We start from the raw sequence: 18,912 nt of genomic DNA, 5'->3' as shown, positions 1-18,912 counted from the left end.
GTAAACCATTTTGTTTTTAAAAATTGTTGTTGCAAACTCATTCCAGGTTCTGCCCCACAGAACCCACAAGCTGAGGTTACAAAAGCACAAGGTAACTGCCTGGAGAAATTGTGGTTCATTAGAAATATAATGACCATTGTCTTTAGATATCTCTTGTTATACTAATAAATCACTGCCTGGGGAGGAGAATCATGTATGCTTTATATACATATGAAGTATTCATTTGTCCCACCTACATCTTTTGAAGAAATATTGACCAGTGATAACTGGTTGTCTCTTAATTGGTCTATGACTGCAGTTCTGAGCACACAAGAATCTCAGAGTAATTGTGCTTAGGGTCTCACTTTAGGGTCTGAGTAAATGTGCTTAGGATCTCACTTATGTTCACCAGAGATGTTCATCCCTAGCAAATAAGGGATCCGACTATACTCTTTTCCACCAAGAGATGACAGTAGAATTGAATATATATCCACCATTTCCTGTACCTTCTTTGATCTGCTTGGATCTTCCTGCCTTGGGGACAGAACAATCAACCTATCAATCTACAGCATCTACAGCTAAGTCCTCTATCTTTATAGATATATGCTATCTATCTATCTATCTATCTATCTATCTATCTATCTATCTATCTATCTATCTATCTATCTATCTATCTATCTATCTATCTATCTATCTATCTATCCTATCTCCTTCCTTCCTTCCTACCTACCTACCTACCATCGTGAGGATGAAAGAGAAGCAAAGAAAGCCAAGAACCTCCCTCTGTGATTTTGGACCAGGAGCTCCACCGCAGCCTGTCTTTCCTACCTCCAGGGTTGTTGTGAGGATGGCAGAGCCTCGCAAGCCTCCTCTGCAGGTAAGGTGGACTAGGTAGGTATGCAGGAGACAGGCGGCTGGACACTGCTGCCCCCCCACCCCACCCCACCCCACCCCACCCCACCCCAAAGCCCCGCTGGGCACGCCCTCACCAGCTCCAGCTCCAGCTCCAGCTCGGTGGCGGTCTCGCTTGGTCCCTGAGACATGGCAGGAAGGAGGCCGCGCACTCGACGTCCCCAACCAACCCAGCAGCCGATCCACCATCTCAGCCCGCGTAGCCCACTATGGTTTGGCAGCAGCCGCCGCGCTCCGATGCAGGCCACCTCTGGGAGTCCATGGCAACCAGCCCCACGGCAACAAGGAGCCAAAGACCCGGATGGACTCGCGAGGGGTGGGGCCTGAGCGGGACAGGCTCCCATTGGCGCAGTTTCCGAGTGGTCGCAACTGGCGCCGCGGGACCGGCGAAGCTTTGCCCGGAGTTCTCTGCCAGGTCTCCCCGCCCCGCGCATGCTCGGAGGCGTTCTTGTACATTTCATTTTGTGTTAACGTGTATAAATAATAGCCATTTTCTGTACACAAAAATCAATGCAAAATTGTTTTGATGTACTGTTAATTATTATATGCTGCGTAATTATACCTTCTGTTGTGATTGTATGCTGCACAGGACTACCTACCTACCTACCTACCTACCTACCTACCTACCTACCTAGATTTGATTTACAGCTCGCCCTTTACTCAGGACATAATTTACTACTTAAGCTTATTATTTGATTTTATGTCAGGCATAATTATTTTATATGCTTGGTCGTGTCAGCTGGATAGTCGCGAATCCTATTAAAGTACAATCACAGCGTCCCTACTAGATAATTATGTATGCAAACACTTTTAGTATTATGCGTGCTATGGTGCATTTCAAGCTGTAGGTGATACGAACGACTCCTGCTAGGCGAGCCATTGCGAGTTAGAAGAGACAAGAGTGACCTGGGTAGACCAATTAATGGTCCGATCCCAGAGAAGGAAGAGTCATGCTTAGGGTTGCCAACTCCAGCTTGTTAAATTTCTGGAGATTCCGGGACAACGCTTGGAGAAGGCACAGTTTGATGCGATGCCACGGACCTCAACTTTCTAAGCTGCCCATTTCTTCCAGGGGAATTGCAGTCCGGAGACCAGATGTAATTCCAGGGAAACTTTAGCTGCCATCTATACGTTGGCAACTCTATTTGAGCATTTAAACTTGGACGAGGCCACGGAAGTCCTAGCTTCAGATACCGACTGAGTATCACCCGGCACAATCCACGCAACGCCGCTTTTCTGCAAACGACACGTTTATGAATAAAGGCGATCTCATACCAAACGACGGCAAGCAAAGCGAACAGGGCTTCAGAGGCAGCTACTGAGCATGCTTGTGGCCCAAGTTGCACTGAGCATGCTCAGCTATCCCTCGTGGCCACGCCCTCCAGGGTGAAAACGAGATGAACCAATGAGATTCCCTGCTTTCCTTTCAGAAGAGCTCCGCCTTAACTTGAAAGCGTGCTTACACGGGAAGTAATGGAGCAATCTTAGGAAGGCTTACTCAGAAAGTAAACCCCATTGGGTTCAAAAGAAGTTGCTTCTAGGTAAGTGTGCCCGGACATTTTACACACAGAGACAAATGTGCATAGGATTAAAGCCTGGCCGTGGAACCCTAAACAGATTTGTGTCTTTCTAAGCCCATTGACTTCGATGGGTGGACTTGCTTTGTACTACGAGAGGCTGAAGCGCCGACAGGATAACAGTCTGTTCATGTAAACTCAGGAGGAAGGTGGACTGTGATTGATGGGACTACTGTAGGGTGTGCAGTGGGTAGAGTTGCCAGCCCCCAGGGGAGATCTTGAGTTCTCCCAGAGTTTCAACTGATCTCTTCCCCTGGGGAAAACGGCAACTTTAAAGGGTGGGCTCTATGGCATCTATGGTCAGTTTTAAGTCGGCAACCCTACATCTGCTTGTATTGCTGTCACAACTTGGAAAGGAAACCCTATTGAACTCAGCAGCTCACACTACTGAGGCTTTATTGGTTCTCTTTCCTTCTCTTTTTGCTAAGGAAATGAGAGGGCCAGCGTCCTGTAACAGTTAAGAGCGGTGGACTCTGATACGGAGACCTGGGTTTGATTCACCACTTCTTATTGGGTGAACTGGGCTTGTTACCCTGCTCCTCCATGTGAAGCCTGCTGGGTGCCCTTGGATGAGTTACGGTTCTCTCAGGACGCTGTCAGTGCCACCAACTTCCCAAGGTGTCTGTTGTGGGGACAGGAAGGGAAGGACTTTGTAAGCCACTTTGAGACTCCTTACATGAGAGACAGGGGTGGGGCTTGTATAAATCTTAACTCCTCTTCTTCTTCATTGCAGGGTGAGAGACACCAGGGCACTATGGACTTAAAGTGCGTTCAGCTTCTGCCTTCTGCCTGTGCCATTCTAGCAGATCCACGGCAACCAGTTTGCGATGACACCTGCCTAGAGAAGTTGCTAGACTGGTTTAAGACTTTAACCAACACTGGTAAGTTCATTAAACAAAAAGAATGTCCAAGTTACCTGAAGTCTTTATTATATGCTGTGATTCAGCACTAAAAGTATAAAAAAGGAATGCCAATCTATCTCCTTCCCATTCTTCAAAAGCCATAATAGGTGGAATGGTTTTCCCAGTTCTTTATGTTTGAATCAGCCCTTGTTCATTCTCTTGTACTTTTCTTCTTTCCAGGATCTAGTTTGTTGCTCTTAGAGGAAAATCCATGTTTGGCAGAGTTGATCCTTACTGTGCTGAGACAGCAGGAGCCGAACCCAACAATCCTTTCCTTTGTCCTAAAACTGATGGGATTATTCGCTGCCTCTGAAAGCTGTTTCCAGCACCTCCAGGTAAGCCGGGGCTACTGCCTGGTAGAAACTCATATTTCTGTCCTGAGGGATTCTAAACCCAGCAACTGAGTTGAAGCTAACCGACTATACACATGAGCATGATGAGATGTTTGCTCAATAATGGAGAAAGTTATGACTGCAGAGTTGATATTTCGTATTAGATGCTACGAGGAGAGACTTCGGGAGCTAGGGACGTTTAATTTGGTGAAGAGAAGGTTAAGAGGTGACACAATAGCCATGTTTAGATATTGGAAGGGATGTCATGTTGGTGAGGGAGCAAGCTTGTTTCCTAGGTCCTGCTAGGACCAGGAGTAATGGGTTCAAGGGGAAGGAAAAGAGATTCCACCTAAACATCAGGAAAAAATTCCTGACAGTCAGGGCTGTGCAACAGTGGAATGCACTGCCTCGGAGAGTGGTGGAGTCTCCTTCTTCGGAGGTTTTTAAAGAGAGGCTGGATGAACCTATGTCAGGAGTGCTTTTATTATGTGTTCCTGCATTGCAGGGGGTTGGACTTGATGGCCCTCGGGGTCTCTTCCAACTCTATGGTTCTAAAATTGCACCACAGGAGTGAACATAGTTTCAGTTTTCCCTGTACACAGAACAATTGTTATTAAGAAGATTCAGAACCCTAACAGCCTCAAAACACAAGTGTCTAATCCAGAGGTTCTTATTTAATCTTTATTTCTCTGCTGGATGGCTTTTGAGGCAGCCCTAACTGTGCGGTTGTTCACAGAGGAGGAAGCGTCTTAAAGTGCATATCCTGTGTAGAATTAGTCCATCTAAACCTATTGAAATGGACGGGCTTGGAGCTTGGAATTTCTGCACAGGGTGGTATTCTTGGTGCAGCTGCCCATCCTGAAAGGTTGCTGCGGAAAAGGAATGTACAACCCCCCTTTCAAAGGATTAGAGAGTCTTAATGACAGATGAGCAAACTGGCCAACTTTCAATAACCAACTCGGGTGTCTTTTCTGTTCTCGGGAGCAGCAGAAGAAAGCTGTAGACTTGGCCTTTGGGGAAGCCAGGCCTCTCAGCACCGCCTTGTTCGAAGACTCCTCTGTGCGCAGCGGCTGGGTGCAAGGCGCTCACGACATGCTGCACCACTCCGGCGCCTTCCAGTTGTTATGTGACTCTGGTGAGTATCATTGTTCGGTGCTTTTCTTTTAGCTGAGCATCCCTGTGGCTGCTGGTTGTTAAAAGTACAGGCCCGGGGGGGGGGGGGGGGTTGGCAACCAGGGTGAATTTGCCCCCTGTTAACCCTCCAGAGCCAAGAAACTATTTGGGATTTGCTTGTTGTTTTCAACGAACAGCTCTTGGCAGCAATCCAAGGAATTGGTTAGTGGGACGAAGCTCAGTGCGAAGGGATGCTATTTCCCTGATGCAGGCTGGAGAGGAAGGGTGGGGGGGTATAAACTCTTCTTCTTCTTGGGTTGCTTTTGGTTGGGCAAGCGCCCCAGGATTGAGTCTCAGAATAGAACAAGAGAAGGACATCTCTCTTCATCTATAAGTGAAATAGATAGATAAATCTTTCCTTCATTTGGCTCAGTCTCTTACCCAACAATTGCCAACATTCTTGGCATCATCCTCCCCACAAGGTGCCCTAGATACAATCTTCACCTTGCATGAAGACCGCAGCTTATTCGTCGCCTCGGCGGCCAATCAGCTCCTTGCACGCATGCTCGTCTTCTCCATGCGGTCGGAATGTTCCCATCCTCTCAGCCCGGACAACTGCGAGTGGCCGCCGTGTGCTCAAGAGATTGTGGCTCACCTCGAGGAGTCTCTCCGCTCCCGCTCTGCCTCCCGTGCCAACCAGTCCTTGAAGCTGCTAACAACGGTGTGTGAACAAAACCAGGAAGCGTGGACAGAAGCCCTTTGGTCACGGCTAGTGAGAACAATTGAGTCCCTTCTGGAGGAGTGGTCGGCCCAGGTGGCACATTCACTGGTGGACCTGCTTCTGAGCATGGCAAGGTGAGGGAGGGTTTAGCTGCCAACAAGTTAGCTGGCTGGAGCTAATCTTTGAGAGCTGGTGTGACACTGGATAGAGAGACAGACTAGGCTCCCAGAGACCCGTAGAGGTTCACCATGGTGCCCCCAGCCTGCCTGTGAGAAAGAAGAGGATGGGAGAACAACATTTTAAGCTGTTTTGACTCCCAACTGGAGAGGGAAACAGGATATAAATAACAATTGTGGTGTAGTGGTTAAGAGCAGGTGCACTCTAATCTGGAGAACCGGGTTTGATTCCCCGCTCTGCCACTTGATCTGTGGAGGTTTATCTGGGGTATTCAGCTTAGCTTGTGCACTCCAACAAACGCCAGCTGGGTGACCTTAGGCTAGTCACAGTTCTTCGAAGCTCTCTCAGCCCCACCCACCTGACACGGTGTTTGTTGTAGGAGGGGGGAAAGGGAAAGGAGATTTTAAGCCCCTTTGAGTCTCCTGTAAGGGGGATATAAATCCAAACTCTTCTTCTTTTACATGCAATGCAGCTTTTGCAAGTGAAAATAGCGGAACAGCTTTCAAAACTGGCGGGGCGTCTCCTTCTCTTAGGCTGTTCTAGATCCCAGTCCAAATGCAGTCCTATAACTTGGAATTGTCGGGAGCCTGGCTTGGAACCATAGAGGTGGCTTGCGTTCCTGTTGGCTGGCTCCTTCTGCCAAGCCAGCTGTTGGGTTTTGAGTGACTCCACAGCTGTCCCTTTCTGGGCTTGCACATACTGGAGTAATTTTTTCTCCCTCTCACACAGATCTCCTGCGTTCAGCTGTCTCGAAGGCAGCTTCTGGAAATTTGTCGCTCTTGCTCTGAAATGCCTGCAACCGACTCCAGCTGGTCTCCTAGCACTGGGGCTCCTGAAACTCGAGGAGTGGTAGGAATGACGATCATTGGCACTTGAAGAGTGGCAGTGTTGGGCAGTGGCTATTGTCAGACCAGGGCTGGATGGACCCAAACTGTATGTTACCTTCCCTAGAACAAGTGTGGTGTCATGGTTAAGAGCATGTGCACTCTAATCTGAAGAATCAGGTTTGATTCCCCACTGGGCCACTTGAGCTGCGGAGGCTTATCTGGTGAACCAGATTAGCTTATGCACTCCAACACGTGCCAGCTGGGTGACCTTGGGCAAGTTCTCTCTGAACTCAGTCCCACCCACCTCACAGGGTGTTTGTTGTGAGGGGGGGAAGGAAAGGAGATTGTAAGCCCCTTTGAGTCTCCTTCAGGAGAGAAAGGCGGGGATATAAATCCAACTCTTTTTCTTCTTGATTTCCGAGGGTAGTTGAGAAGGTGGCATGGTATTGCCCAATCTGATCAGATCTTGAAAGCTAAGCTGGGGATTGAACTTGGGACATTCTGTATGCAAAACAGGTGCTCTTCCACTGTGCCACTGCCCTGCCCTGCAGTGGCTCCGCACATGGGGTATCCTGACTGTGCCAAAGCTGAACAGAACTGGGTATAGTCAGGACCTGGGTGGAGAAGCTGCTTGGAAAACAGATGCCTTCTGCCATGTGCTCTGCAGTGGATGAAAGCTAATGATCATACAAGTGTTGTTAGTTGAGAAAGGTCCACTTGCAGGCTGGATGCGTCAGGCTGAGGTAGCAACGGTACGTCCTGGATCTGGAGATCTCCTCCTGACACAAGAGATCTGTTCTGCTCCTTTTTTCTCCTTCAGCCCCCAGGCCATTAAGATCCAAGCTCTGCATATCCTGCTGCAGCCGGTGGACTGCATCGCCAGAGCCTTCTCTCATCCCTCTGAGCTCTCAGGTACGAGGCAGCCTTGGGGAAGCGACCTCATTGTCTGTGCCAGGCAAGCTATCCCTTGGGGATTCCCCCCTTCACCTCCAAACCCCAGGCACCGGATGGAGCCTGGGCCCAAATCAGAACACCGAGGAGGTCTCCCAGTTTGGAAGCATCTTCTGGAGGAAGTAACTGGATTAGCATAACTTAGATTTTCCCATTTGTGGAGTCAAAGTGTTTTACATTGAGAGTGGCCTTTTCCTTTCGCCCCCCAGGTTTCCTGGATTGTCCCCTTCCTGAGGCCGTCTCTGTGAAACCTCTTCTGTCTTCCCGGTCTTCGTGCATCAGTCTTCTGTGCCAGTTTCTGGCCCATCTTGCGGAGATCCAGCACCTGGTACAGTATGAGGATGACGGTAGCAGTGGAGGGGATCATGTACCGCATATATGTATTTTCATGTTTAAATAGGTGTAACAAGGCCCATGTACCGCATATATGTATTTTCATGTTTAAATAGGAGCAGCAGCGGTGTAGTGGTTAAGAGCAGGTGTACTCTAACCTGGAGGAACCGGGTTTGATTCCCCACTCTGCCACCTGAGCCGTGGGGACTTATCTGGGGAATTCAGATTAGCCTGTGCACTCCTACACATGCCAGCTGGGTGACCTTGGGCTAGTCCTTCTGAGCTCTCTTAGCCCCACCCACCTCATGGTGTTTGTTGTGAGGGGGGAAGGGAAAGGAGTTTGTAAGTCCCTTTGAGTCTCCTATAGGAGAGAAAGGGGGATATAAATCCAAACTCCTCCTCCTCCTCCTCCTCCTCTTCTTCTTCTTCAATAAAACATTCTGAGCTAGGCCAAATCATACAGTATGATATGGACTGTGTAATTCAGTCTGATTTGGCTCAGAAGGCACAATTTGCATCTTGTACAATTCTATACAGATACGCATCTACTTTTTCAATTAAAAAAATCAAAAACAAGTCAGACCAAATGATGTAATCTGATGTTTCCTGTATAATTCAACCTGATTTGGTTCAGAGGGCACAGTTTGCACCAGATATGTTCATACACAGATCAGCTTGATCTTTACATTTATTCCAAAGTTTAGGTTCAAATAGAATTGCTTTGCATAGCTTGCTCTGCTGTTTCTAGTTACATGGAAGAATAGCTATGCATGCAGCTAAGACAGGATTTGCTCTTGCCGAGCTATGGGTCTACAAGATGCTACAAAGGGACTTGCGGGAGGCCTACCAGCTGCTGAAATTATCAGGTTAGCAGGTTCCAGAGATTCTTCAGCACCTGGGACAGCTCCAAGAGAAGGCCAGTAGAGATCAAAGTTTATGCTGCCAAGAAGATGTAAGAAGCGACCTTTCCAATTCCTAGAGTGGCACCCATTGAGTGTTTGTAGCCCAAGAGGATTTCAAGGACCTGGGCCTGCTCAGACTCAGGGAATGCTTTAGCCTGCCTTTTCTGGATTCAGAGCACAGCGACTCATTCTCCGCTTCAGAGATACCTTGGTGGAAATCCATGTCAGGTTCCTAGTTCAGTGAAGTTGTGAGACTGTGATGCCTGCTGGGCACAGCTTGAAGCCTCTAGAGAGGTCTGGACATGAACAATCAGTATGTAGCACTTTCAAAGTGCTTTATATAAATCCTCTTGTTTTAATTGTTCTGACGACCCTGCAAATATCAATCAGCTGTGCTGGGAATAACACAAGGATCTGTTCCCCACCAGGCCGGCCTGCCCGTGGATTTCCCCCACAAGCCTTTGCTGCACTCCACGGTGGCTGTGTTACAGGTCTGTGGAGGCTTCGCAGTGCCAGCCTCCTCCTTGGGAGAGACGATCAACAGGATCCTAATTGGCTGCTCCCGAGTTCAGCAGGCCGCAATTCATCTCCTTGGAGCCCTCTCTCGGTGGGCAAGTGAGTCACTTTTCCTTCCCCTCCTATTTGAATATTCTGTTGTAACGTGAGAATGGTTTCCATGGTGCATGGTGCTCTAGCGATTTGTCTGAAGCGACAGTGATTTGTAATGCGACAGATGTTTGTTGCAGGAAATTTGGCCATAGTCCAGGGGTCCCCAAACTTTTTAAACAGGGGGCCAGTTCACTGTCCCTCAGACTGTTGGAGGGCCGGACTAAAAAAAACTATGAACAAATTCCTATGCACAAATGATTGTAAAATGTTTGATTTCACCTTTCAGCCTTTCTGTCATGGTCTGTTTTTAGAACAGTGACCAAAGTATGTCAAGTACAGGGTGGGCTCCAAATATTGGGGAGGCTGTGGAATACCTTCCCCTGTTAAAAAAAAAAGCAGAACTTTCCCAATGAAACATTCCATCTAACCCAGGATCAGGTATCTTCCTGGGTTCTTTCCTCCCTAGCAGCCAGTGATCAATTCGCCAGCCTGGCTGATGCCAATGGGAGTGAGGCGGAACAGAAAGCCTGAGAGCAACACATGGAGTAGCTGAGAGGAGGGCGGAACAGGCATTGCCACATGTAAGGTTTCCAACTCTGGGTCAGAAAATTCATGGAGATTTGGGGGTGCCATCATGTAACTGCAATCAACAGCCGTTGGGGCCAGTTCCTCCTCTCCCTCGAGCCCCCACTGCACATGAATGGAGCCATCGCCGCCATGCCTGGCGGGCCGGATAAATGCCTTCAGGGGGCCACATTTGGCCCCCGGGCCGTAGTTTGGGGACCCCTGCCATAGTCCCTCATGCAACCTCCACTTTAGGGGATATGGTGTTTTCTTAGCAATCAAAAACTTTACTCCAGACCAGTGAAATCCCATACGGACTGTATTGATATATGCTGTGTAATCTGCCTTGAGTCTCGGAGAGAAACTGGACTATTTGTAGGTTTATAAATGAATGAAGTATATATTGCTATTGCAAAAATTTAACCCCCACCTTACCCCCTGAGCTAACAAAGCTGCAAAATTGAGATGTAGTTTAATGGGTAGAATGCTAAGACAGCTGCCTTTCACACTGATCCTCTCTTTCCTATCATAGAACCCTAGAGTTGGAAGAGACCCCCAGGGCCATCCAGTCCAACCCCCTGCCATGCAGGATCACAGAATCAAAGCACTCCCGACAGATACCCATCCAGCCTCTCTTTAAAAACCTATCAATATGTGTGGCTTCTAGCATCTGTCTCTAGGGTTGCCAGCTCTGGGTTAGAAAGTGCCTAGACTTTTGGGGGACGGAGCCTTGAAAGGGCGGGGTTTGGGGAGGGGACTTCAGCATGGTAAGTACCATAGAGTCCACCCTCCAGAGCAGCCATTTTCTCCAGGGGAACTGGCCTTGGTTGACCCGAGATCAGTTGTAATCATGGGAGATCCTCAGCTGCCTCTTGGAAGGCGGCAGCCGTATCTGCAACGGAACTTTTGGCCCTGGAGTCCTGTTTATTTGTGGCAGAATCCAATCTGAAGCGTGTCTCTTTGGTGCTCTTTCCTCCCTGCAGACTCTGGTGTGGCCGTGGAAGAGGTCTTTGACATCCTTCTCGTCTACCTGCGAAGTCCAGAAACCAGTCCTACCGTAAGCAAGCAGTACCCAGCAAGCAGTTCTTAAACCAATCCCAGTGGTGGAAAGTGCCGATCAAGTCACAGCTGACTTATGGCTGCCCTGTAGGGTTTTCAAGGCAAGAGACAAACAGAGGTGGTTTTGCCATTGATGGTCCCCGTGTCTCCCATCCAAGTACTAACCAGGGCTGACCCTGCTTAGCTTCCAAGGCTCGATGAGATCTGGCTATCTAGGGCAGGGCAAACCAACCCTAAGTGTGCTAGTTTCCCTCATGTCGTTGGCTGCCACTGTGGGGAAAAACCAGGCTAAGAAGTCCCTGAATAACAAATCAAGAAACACATGTATTTCTCCAGTTGTTCTTTTCTGTTAAGGTGCTCAAAGTTACTTTCTTCAGTGAACTTTTAAAACTCTGCTTTGGTGTCTTTTTTTCAGGTTCTGAAGAAGGCTTTCCAAGCGACACTGAAATGGTGCCTGTGCAGCTCTGAAACGTCCGGTTCCACCAGTGGCTTCCCACAGTGCAAACAGTTCCTCACAGGTAAAGAAACAGTTGCTGGTCTAGACCAAATCATCGCCGCTAGCGATGGCTAAAGCAGCTGGCCATCCTGACCCGCTGAGTTAGACTCCTTTTCCACATACTTTTTCATGGTCACAGCACATGGCTGCTGATACAGAGGCCAATGACTTGGGTTTGAAGCCGGTGAAAACAGCAGCGGCCCATCGCTTTACTGGAACCAGAGAGCTAGCGTGGTGCAGTGGTGAAGATTAGGTGCACTCTGATCTGGAGAATTGGGTTTGATTCCGCGCTCTGCCACTTGAGCTGTGGAGGCTTATCTGGTGAACCAGATAATGTGACTTGTGCACTCTAACACATGCCAGCTGGGTGACATTGGGCTAGTCACAGCTCTACAGAGTTCTCTCGGCCCCACCTACCTCACAAGGTGTTTGTTGTGGGGGGGGGAGGGAGGGAAAGGAGATTGTCAGCCCCTTTGAGTCTCCTTACAGGAGAGAAAGGGGGATATAAATCCAACTCCTCTTCTTCTTCTTTCACAGACTCTGGTTTATGGGCGGAGAGCAGGTGGAAAGGCGGCATTTAAAAACCACTGAAAGACGTGGTCTTGTCTTGCTTTCCACTGTAGAGATTCTTTCAGGCCAGCCAGGTAGCAGCGCTCAGAAAGTACCTGGCCCAGGGCTTGGAAAGACCACAAAGGGTTCCGTGGCTATCCCATAGTTTCAGGTTGGGGAGCCATGTCCACCTGCAGTAGAAGAGCAAGATTTGAATCAGTAGCACCTCAGACACCAACAAGACTTCCAGGGTATGCCATGAAGGGAGCGTTGACTGCACTGAGAGAACCGGTGTTGGGTTGTGGATATGAGCGTTGGACGGGCATCTGGGAGACCCTGGCAGGAATCCCCACCCGTGATGTGGAAACTTGCCAGCCAGTCACGCCCTCTCAACTTCACCTCCCTCACAGGGTTGTTGTGAGGATACAACGGAGGAGGTCTCCGTGAAGGGGGAATAGTGGGGCATGAATGAATTAAATACATCAAATAAATGCTGGAAATCTTGTGGCCCTTTAAGTTGGTGCTGAAATCACATCGTTCTCAGACAGACTGATGTTGCCGACGGCTTTGAGAGCCATGATGAATGAAATATGTTACGGATACACTAAAAGAACAATATCTTGCTCTTTCCTTGCGAAGTTCAGAGCATCTTAGACGGGGGAATTCTCTGTGTTTTCCCTTCTGAGCAGCCATTGGGGCCACGTTTTGTTCCGTACGCCTAGGACAGCCTCCTGTGAAGCCTTTCCGTGGCTAGTCCAGTATTCTCCCTTGCCTTTCGTAGATACGATGCCCATGTTACAGAAACGCATGTGCAGCCCCAGCTGGGAGGTCCGAGATTCTGCTCTGGAGTTTTTCACCCTGGCAATGAAGCACTTGAAAGGTACGCATGGAGACCATCCCTGTTCTATCCCCTGAGTACAAATCCAGCGTTGGGGAGAGCACTAAGCACGGCTGTCCATTACAGTTCACTAAATGGCTGGATACATACATCTTTACAACAGGCTAAGGAAAAGGCAGGCTAAGAAATCAGGGGAGGGATTTGGAGAGGAAGAATGAAATTCCCCAGCCTATTCCTACATATAGCCCAAATTCAAGTGATGAGAGGCCGGAAGTGAGTTAAGAGCACCAGCTGATGGTGACCCCAGCAAGGGTTTTCAAGGCAACTGAGAAGCAGAGGTGGTTTGCCACAGCCTTCCTCTGCACAGCCTTCCTTGGTGGTCTCCCCTCCAAGTATAGACCCTTCTAGCCTCTTACAACTTTGGGCTGGTTGCACCATGCCGCCTTCCCTCCTGCTTACAGAGGTCGTCTGTCTCCGCACAGTGGGGTCAGAGAGTTCAGCTTGTCCTGTCATGTTTTGAATAAAAAGTTATAGAGGCTGCTAGTTGACCACTGCTTCATTAGTATTAATATTCACACCACGTTTCCTGACCGCATGCACTGAATAGGAACACGGGGCTTTGCCCAGAGGCTCAATAGAATCTGTTCACTGCCAGTGTTTCCCTTGAGGCCATCTGTCCTGAACAGACACCCTTAACAGTAGAGAGAGGCAACTTGCCTCCAACTGAGCCACTCTGATGGCTCTTGGCCATGACTTTTGGCACTGCTGTTCCATCCAACCAGATCAAGAGCCAGCGTGGCGTAGTGGCTAAGAGCAGGTGCATTCTAATCTGGAGAACCGGGTTTGATTCCCCACTCTGCCACTCGAGCTGTGGAGGCTTATCTCCTTCCTCTCCTTCTATCTCCACAGAGCAGGAGGGGTTTTGGCAAGCCCTGTCCACCTCGGAAGTAGTTACACTTGCTGAAGGCCTTCTGGATGACCCAGAGAGCTACGTCCGAGCCAGCGCCGTGAAAGCTTTGGGCCAGTATTCCTTGATCGCCAGCTCCGGCTTGAAGGTGCCCAGCCTTGATCATAACAGGAGTCACAATGAGGTACTGTGTTTTTACACACAAGGGACCATTACATCCTGACCCCAGCACCAGACGAGAAAGCAGAGTGTCCCCAGAGTTTCCCCAGGACTGTGGGTTTATCAGAAAGCTCTTTGGAAGTGTTGCCACCCAGCTCTGTGGGCAAATTAGGCACTCCAGCAAATGGCCAATTCTCTGCTCTTCCTTTTCATGCTTACATACTGTAATTCTCTCAGTGTAATGGAGGACAAAGGAAATACTTGTTTCACATAATGTGCATTGGGAAGAATGAAAAGTCATGATCGTGACCAGAAGAGGGGGGTATATGGCTAGCTTGTAGTGTACTGGTGTAGAGCCAGCATGGTGTAGTGGTTAAGAGCAGGTGCACTCTAATCTGGAGGACGGGGTTTGGTCCCCCACTCTGCCACTTGAGCTGTGGAGGCTTATCTGGGGAACTAGATTAACTTGTGCACTCCCAACACATGCCAGCTGGGTGACCTTGGGCAAGTCACAGTTCTTCGGAGCTCTCTCAGCTTCACCCACCTCACAGGGCGTTTGTTGTGGGGGGTGGGAAGGGAAAGGAGATTGTCAGCCCCTTTGAGTCTCCTTGCAGGAGAGAAAGGGGGGATATAAATCCAACTCTTCTTCTTTTTCTCATTGTTCCAAAGGACAGCATCCCCACTCGCTTGCTGGAAATCTTGTCAACAGACTCCGAGGGCTTTCCCCGCAGAGCTGCAGTCAGCGTCTTCATTGACTGGCTCCAGGAAGGGCACCAGGCCGTCCGGAACGAAGCCGAACAGTTTGTTTCTAAAGTGATCCAAATTGTCAGGGGAGACTTGGACTGGGAAGTCAAGGTCAGCGGCTTGGAACTGGCAGGCGTTTTCTCAGCTCAGGCCTTTGATCACTTTGGCTTCGCCCAGCGCCCGTCCGCTGCTGCCAGCGCCTCTTCTGTTAGCCAGCCTGCCCGTCTAGCTGAACTGCTGCAGGCCTTCTGCCAAGTGAAGCTGTTTGACTTTCTCTTTGGAGCTCTGGGGGACTGCGACAGGCCGGTGGCGCTCAAAGCCTGTGAGATCCTCGCGGGCGTGAAGCTGCAGCTCTGTGTAGGCCGCAGCCAACATGAAGGGCAGAGGCTCGAACGGCAAGGGAACACTCCGCTGTTTGAGACCTGGAGGACTGCAGCGGCTTGCGTGCTGGGACTTCCTGGAGAAGATTCTTCTGAAACGGTTTCCGGGACTCCGGAGGATGTGCTGCTGATTTTAGAGGCGGTGGACCTCGAAGAGTTGCAGAGGGCTCTGGGTCACAGCAGCGATCACGTGGAGAAAAGCCCCCAGTCCCTTTTGCAGGACATTGTCTCTGCTGGAGGGGCCGTGGAAGAGAATGAAGCCGACTGCTACTGAAGACTTGAAGGCTCCTGGCATAGAAATGAGGGAAGTTTTCGACCCCAGTGGTCTCTTCTGGGTTGATCTGCTTGCTTATATAGAGGCCAGCCGACCAAGTTCCTTGAACAGGAACAAGACGTGGTGACAGAGGGCCCAGGAGGCATTTGCCATAGTGGGAGTTTCTTTTGCTACTAATAAAACATTATTTTGACGCAGTTAGATTTCACTCACGCAGTGTTCATGGCCCAAAATGCATCTTCTTGGGCCAGGATACCAAATCTTTTAAGAGTATTTGTCTCCAGCATGGCGTGGTGGTTAAGAGCAGGTGTGCTCTAATCTGGAGAACCGGGTTTGATTCCCCACTCTGCCACTTGAGCTGTGGAGGCTTCTCTGGTGAACCAGATTAGCTTGTGCACTCTAAGACATGCCAGCTGGGTGACCTTGGGCTAGTCACAGTTCTTTAGAACTCTCTCAGCCTCACCCACCTCACAGGGCGTTTGTTGTGAGGGGAGAAGGGAAAGGAGATTGTCAGCCCCTTTGAGTCTCCTTACAGGGAGAAAGGAGCGATATAAATCCAAACTCTTCTTCTTCCTTTTGTAACCCGGTGAATATTTTAAGCTATTACGATGTAGCAAGTTGTAAGGTAAGAGATCTACTGTGGTGTAGGGGTCTGAGTGCTGGGTTAGGATCTGGGACCCTCCAGGATCAGATCCCCACTCTGCCATGGAAGTTTGCTGGGTGACCTTCAGCTGGTCATGCCCTATCAGCCTAACTCACCTCACAGGGTTGTTGTGTGGGTAAAATGGGGGAGAATTATGTAAGCTGCTTTGGGTCCCCATTGGGGAGAAAAGCAGGGTATCAGTGAAGTGAATAAGGTGGTGCTTTTGGAACACAATGGGAGGAAGATCTATTAACTCACAGAGCGTCTTGAACATTTGCTTACCTGAACTTCTTACAAGGGAGCGTGCTCACGGGCACCTGCAGTGTGCCTCCGGGAGGTCTGCCTCTGAAAATTTCGTGCTGGCTGGCGCCACATACAAGTCAGTGCGTAGAAGGTGCTGTTTTGATTTTCCAGGCCCAGTACCAAAATGTCTTGTCCCAAGAAGCAGATACAGAAAGGACCCGATGGTTCCAGTTTCCTCCTAAAACCTGACGGTTCTAGCTTCCTCCCCAAAAATCCTGGGAAGGTATTTATTTACCTGTATAGAACATCAGCGTTGTCCCCGACTCTGTGCAGAATTCCTGACACACAAGTCTTTGCAAACTCTGTCCCGGCACCTGCGGGGGCTCTCTCTGGCACGCAGCGGCAATGAAGGTATCTTAGCCAGGTCTTCCCTGCCTGCAAACCACTGATATTACAAAAGTACCCAGCTTCTCAATATGGGGATTGCTTTTAGCTGCCACGTCCCGTAGCTGCCACGAATCTGCCAAGTCTTCCCCAAAAGCCATCTCATCGCAAACCACGGATCTGAATCAGGCGAATTAGCCTTCTGCTGTGTAAAGGAGTCTTTCTCTGCTTATCCAGACTCTACTTCCATCAGTGGGCAGGAAGAGAGCATGCAAGTAAGAGACCGAGAGTTCTCGTTTTCTCTCTCTGCATCTTTCATGAGTTTATACACCTCCGCGCTGCCGCCCCTGCCTCATTCCTCCTTTTTGGAAGCTTCGCTTTGAACTTTCTGTTGTGAGACAAGCGGACCAGAGATCTGGGGAGTTAAGGCGGGTCGTATAAATGATGAATGCAGACATGTGATCCTGACCAAAATCAGAGAGGCAGTTCACCGCTACCACATAGCTACTTCCTTAAGTAGCAGGACAGGTCTTTGATCTGCAGGCCGCTGAAAAGAATTCTTTTCTTTAAAAATTAAAGTCCTATAAAGCAGGGCACGGTTGCTAAGCGGCTACAGTATGTGAAAAACAGCTGCATGGTGCTTTCAAGATTTTGTTCACGCTTCACTGTTTCTCTTAACACATATTGGAACACTAATAATAATAGCAATAATAAATATTTCATCAGGGCACTTAAAAATCCCGCTATGATGAGACTGTTGTTGTCCCACTATGATGGGCACTGGAGGCAACTAGGAGATGCTCAGCTTCCAAAAATATGTGCAACTGATAATAGATTTTGTAGTCCCCCAAAGCCTTGGCTGGTGCCATTCGTCCAGATCACATTATCAACAGCTGGAAGCAAGCTACAGAGTTCAATCCTCCAGGTTCAGGGGCAGTCTGGGGACCAACAAAAGAGAATGGTCTTGAAGAAGAAGGAGGAGGAGGAGGAGGAGGAGTTGGATTTATATCCCCCCTTTCTCAAAGGAGCTTACAAACTCCTTTCCCCTCCCCCCTCACAACAAACATCCTGTGATGTAGGTGGGGCTGAGAGAGCTCCAAGAAGCTGTGAGTAGCCCAAGGTCACCCAGCTGGCATTTGCTGGAGTGCACAGGCTAATCTGGATTCCCCAGATGAGCCTCCACAGCTCAGGCGGCAGAGTGGGGAATCAAATCCGGTTCCTCCAGATTAGAGTGCACCTGCTCTTAACCACTACGCCACTACTGTCTTTGAGTCCTACTTGGAAGCATCTGAAGATGTCATCTGACTAGTATCCACTACAATGTTGGGCTGGGTGGTCACATCCTTTACCTTCTTTGATTGTTGCCATATTTTTACACATTCTATAACCCTGAATTATTTGTGTCTTCTGTCAGCCCAGAACCAGGTTTGAGTTAGTTTGTTGCCCCAGGTATATCCAGGACCTGGACTTGGACTACCAACAGCCAGGTACAAGTGAAGACTCAGCCAGTAGGGTCACAAGTCCAGGAAGCGATTCCAGTTACTTCCTGCTTTGCCGCTGGCCCTGCTTGGGTGACTTGGCTGAAGAACCAGCCACAAGTCTTGCTGACACAAAATCTAAGCAAGGCCTCCTGATCAAGGGCCCAGAGACTTTTGTTCTTGTCCCCTGTAGGCAGCTATCGAAGGGCGTGCATCCGTGCTTTAAGGAGACCGACGTAGATGTTAGACATCAGCGACACACATCAAATTTTCTGGAAGGAATCGGTTTTGCATGGGCAACACCTGCATTTCTACATCCCGTGCAAAGGTTTTAGCGGCAACGGCAGGTGGGCGTAATTTCATTCTCAGGCCTGCTGTGCCCCAAGGCAAGAAGATGTCCCAAAAAAGGAGAACAGGAAGAGGCCAAATTGCACACAAGGGCACTGTCCGTGTTACATAATGCTGCAGAACAGTCCCTGTGACAGCTGCTGGGGGAAAAGGCTGCAAGTGGACAAGAGAGATCTGAGTCCACGCTTATCCGCATACCCCTCTTCCTGGTCAGCGGTGCAGAAAAGAACTGACGGCAAGGAGAGGCACCACAGGGAAACCTACGCCAATGTCACTAATCAGACGAGAAGATCAGAGAGGAGTTTTCCTCCCAAGAAAGCGTCTGCCTCCCATTTGTGGCTGAGCAAGGGAATACAGAAATAGATCTCTGTTGGCTTCTCTTACATGTACAGCTGTCAATATGCTGAGATTTCACACAGATGTCTTTGAGAATCTCATCTTTCATGGTGGGGGGGGACCCCTTCTGGCTAGGCAGCAGTGCTTGAAGGGGAGGGCATACCCCATATCCAGC

General features: G+C 49.3%; 2 protein-coding genes across 4 annotated transcripts in view; one reads left to right on the top strand and one right to left on the bottom strand.

The window, feature by feature from the left end:
- Positions 1–1,186, bottom strand: part of IQCE (IQ motif containing E) — a 28,135-nt gene extending 26,949 nt beyond the window's left edge. For 2 of the 3 annotated variants that reach the window (XM_048494942.1, XM_048494944.1), the window contains exon 1: positions 969–1,186. In XM_048494942.1, the coding sequence (XP_048350899.1) occupies positions 969–1,022 (54 nt within the window). In that variant the 5' untranslated portion in view covers positions 1,023–1,186. The remainder of the gene's footprint in view (positions 1–968) is intronic. The other variant, XM_048494943.1, reaches the window with a different exon arrangement.
- Positions 1,187–2,294: 1,108 nt separating this feature from the next.
- On the top strand, positions 2,295–15,502 carry BRAT1 (BRCA1 associated ATM activator 1). Its single transcript, XM_048495571.1, has 14 exons — positions 2,295–2,432; positions 3,202–3,349; positions 3,551–3,705; positions 4,690–4,837; positions 5,298–5,670; positions 6,443–6,562; positions 7,361–7,452; positions 7,701–7,819; positions 9,155–9,341; positions 10,883–10,956; positions 11,374–11,476; positions 12,785–12,883; positions 13,751–13,932; positions 14,577–15,502. Exons 2-14 carry the CDS (start codon positions 3,223–3,225, stop codon positions 15,303–15,305), a joined length of 2,508 nt encoding a protein of 835 aa, XP_048351528.1. The 5' UTR covers positions 2,295–2,432; positions 3,202–3,222; the 3' UTR covers positions 15,306–15,502.
- The last annotated feature ends 3,410 nt before the right edge of the window (positions 15,503–18,912 follow it).

Source organism: Sphaerodactylus townsendi, linkage group LG04 (genome assembly GCF_021028975.2).
Source record: "Sphaerodactylus townsendi isolate TG3544 linkage group LG04, MPM_Stown_v2.3, whole genome shotgun sequence".
NCBI classification, from domain to species: domain Eukaryota; kingdom Metazoa; phylum Chordata; class Lepidosauria; order Squamata; family Sphaerodactylidae; genus Sphaerodactylus; species Sphaerodactylus townsendi.
This window is presented reverse-complemented; position numbering and strand designations above follow the sequence as displayed.

What these genes read in the sequence shown, in the direction of transcription:
- BRAT1 (XM_048495571.1), top strand. Translation starts at nt 3,223, where the DNA reads ATGGACTTAAAGTGCGTTCAGCTTCTGCCTTCTGCCTGTGCCATTCTA. An exon ending in TAAGACTTTAACCAACACTG is followed by an intron (nt 3,350 to 3,550) that starts GTAAGTTCATTA and finishes TCTTCTTTCCAG; the next exon opens with GATCTAGTTTGTTGCTCTTA. An exon ending in CCAGTTGTTATGTGACTCTG is followed by an intron (nt 4,838 to 5,297) that starts GTGAGTATCATT and finishes CCTCCCCACAAG; the next exon opens with GTGCCCTAGATACAATCTTC.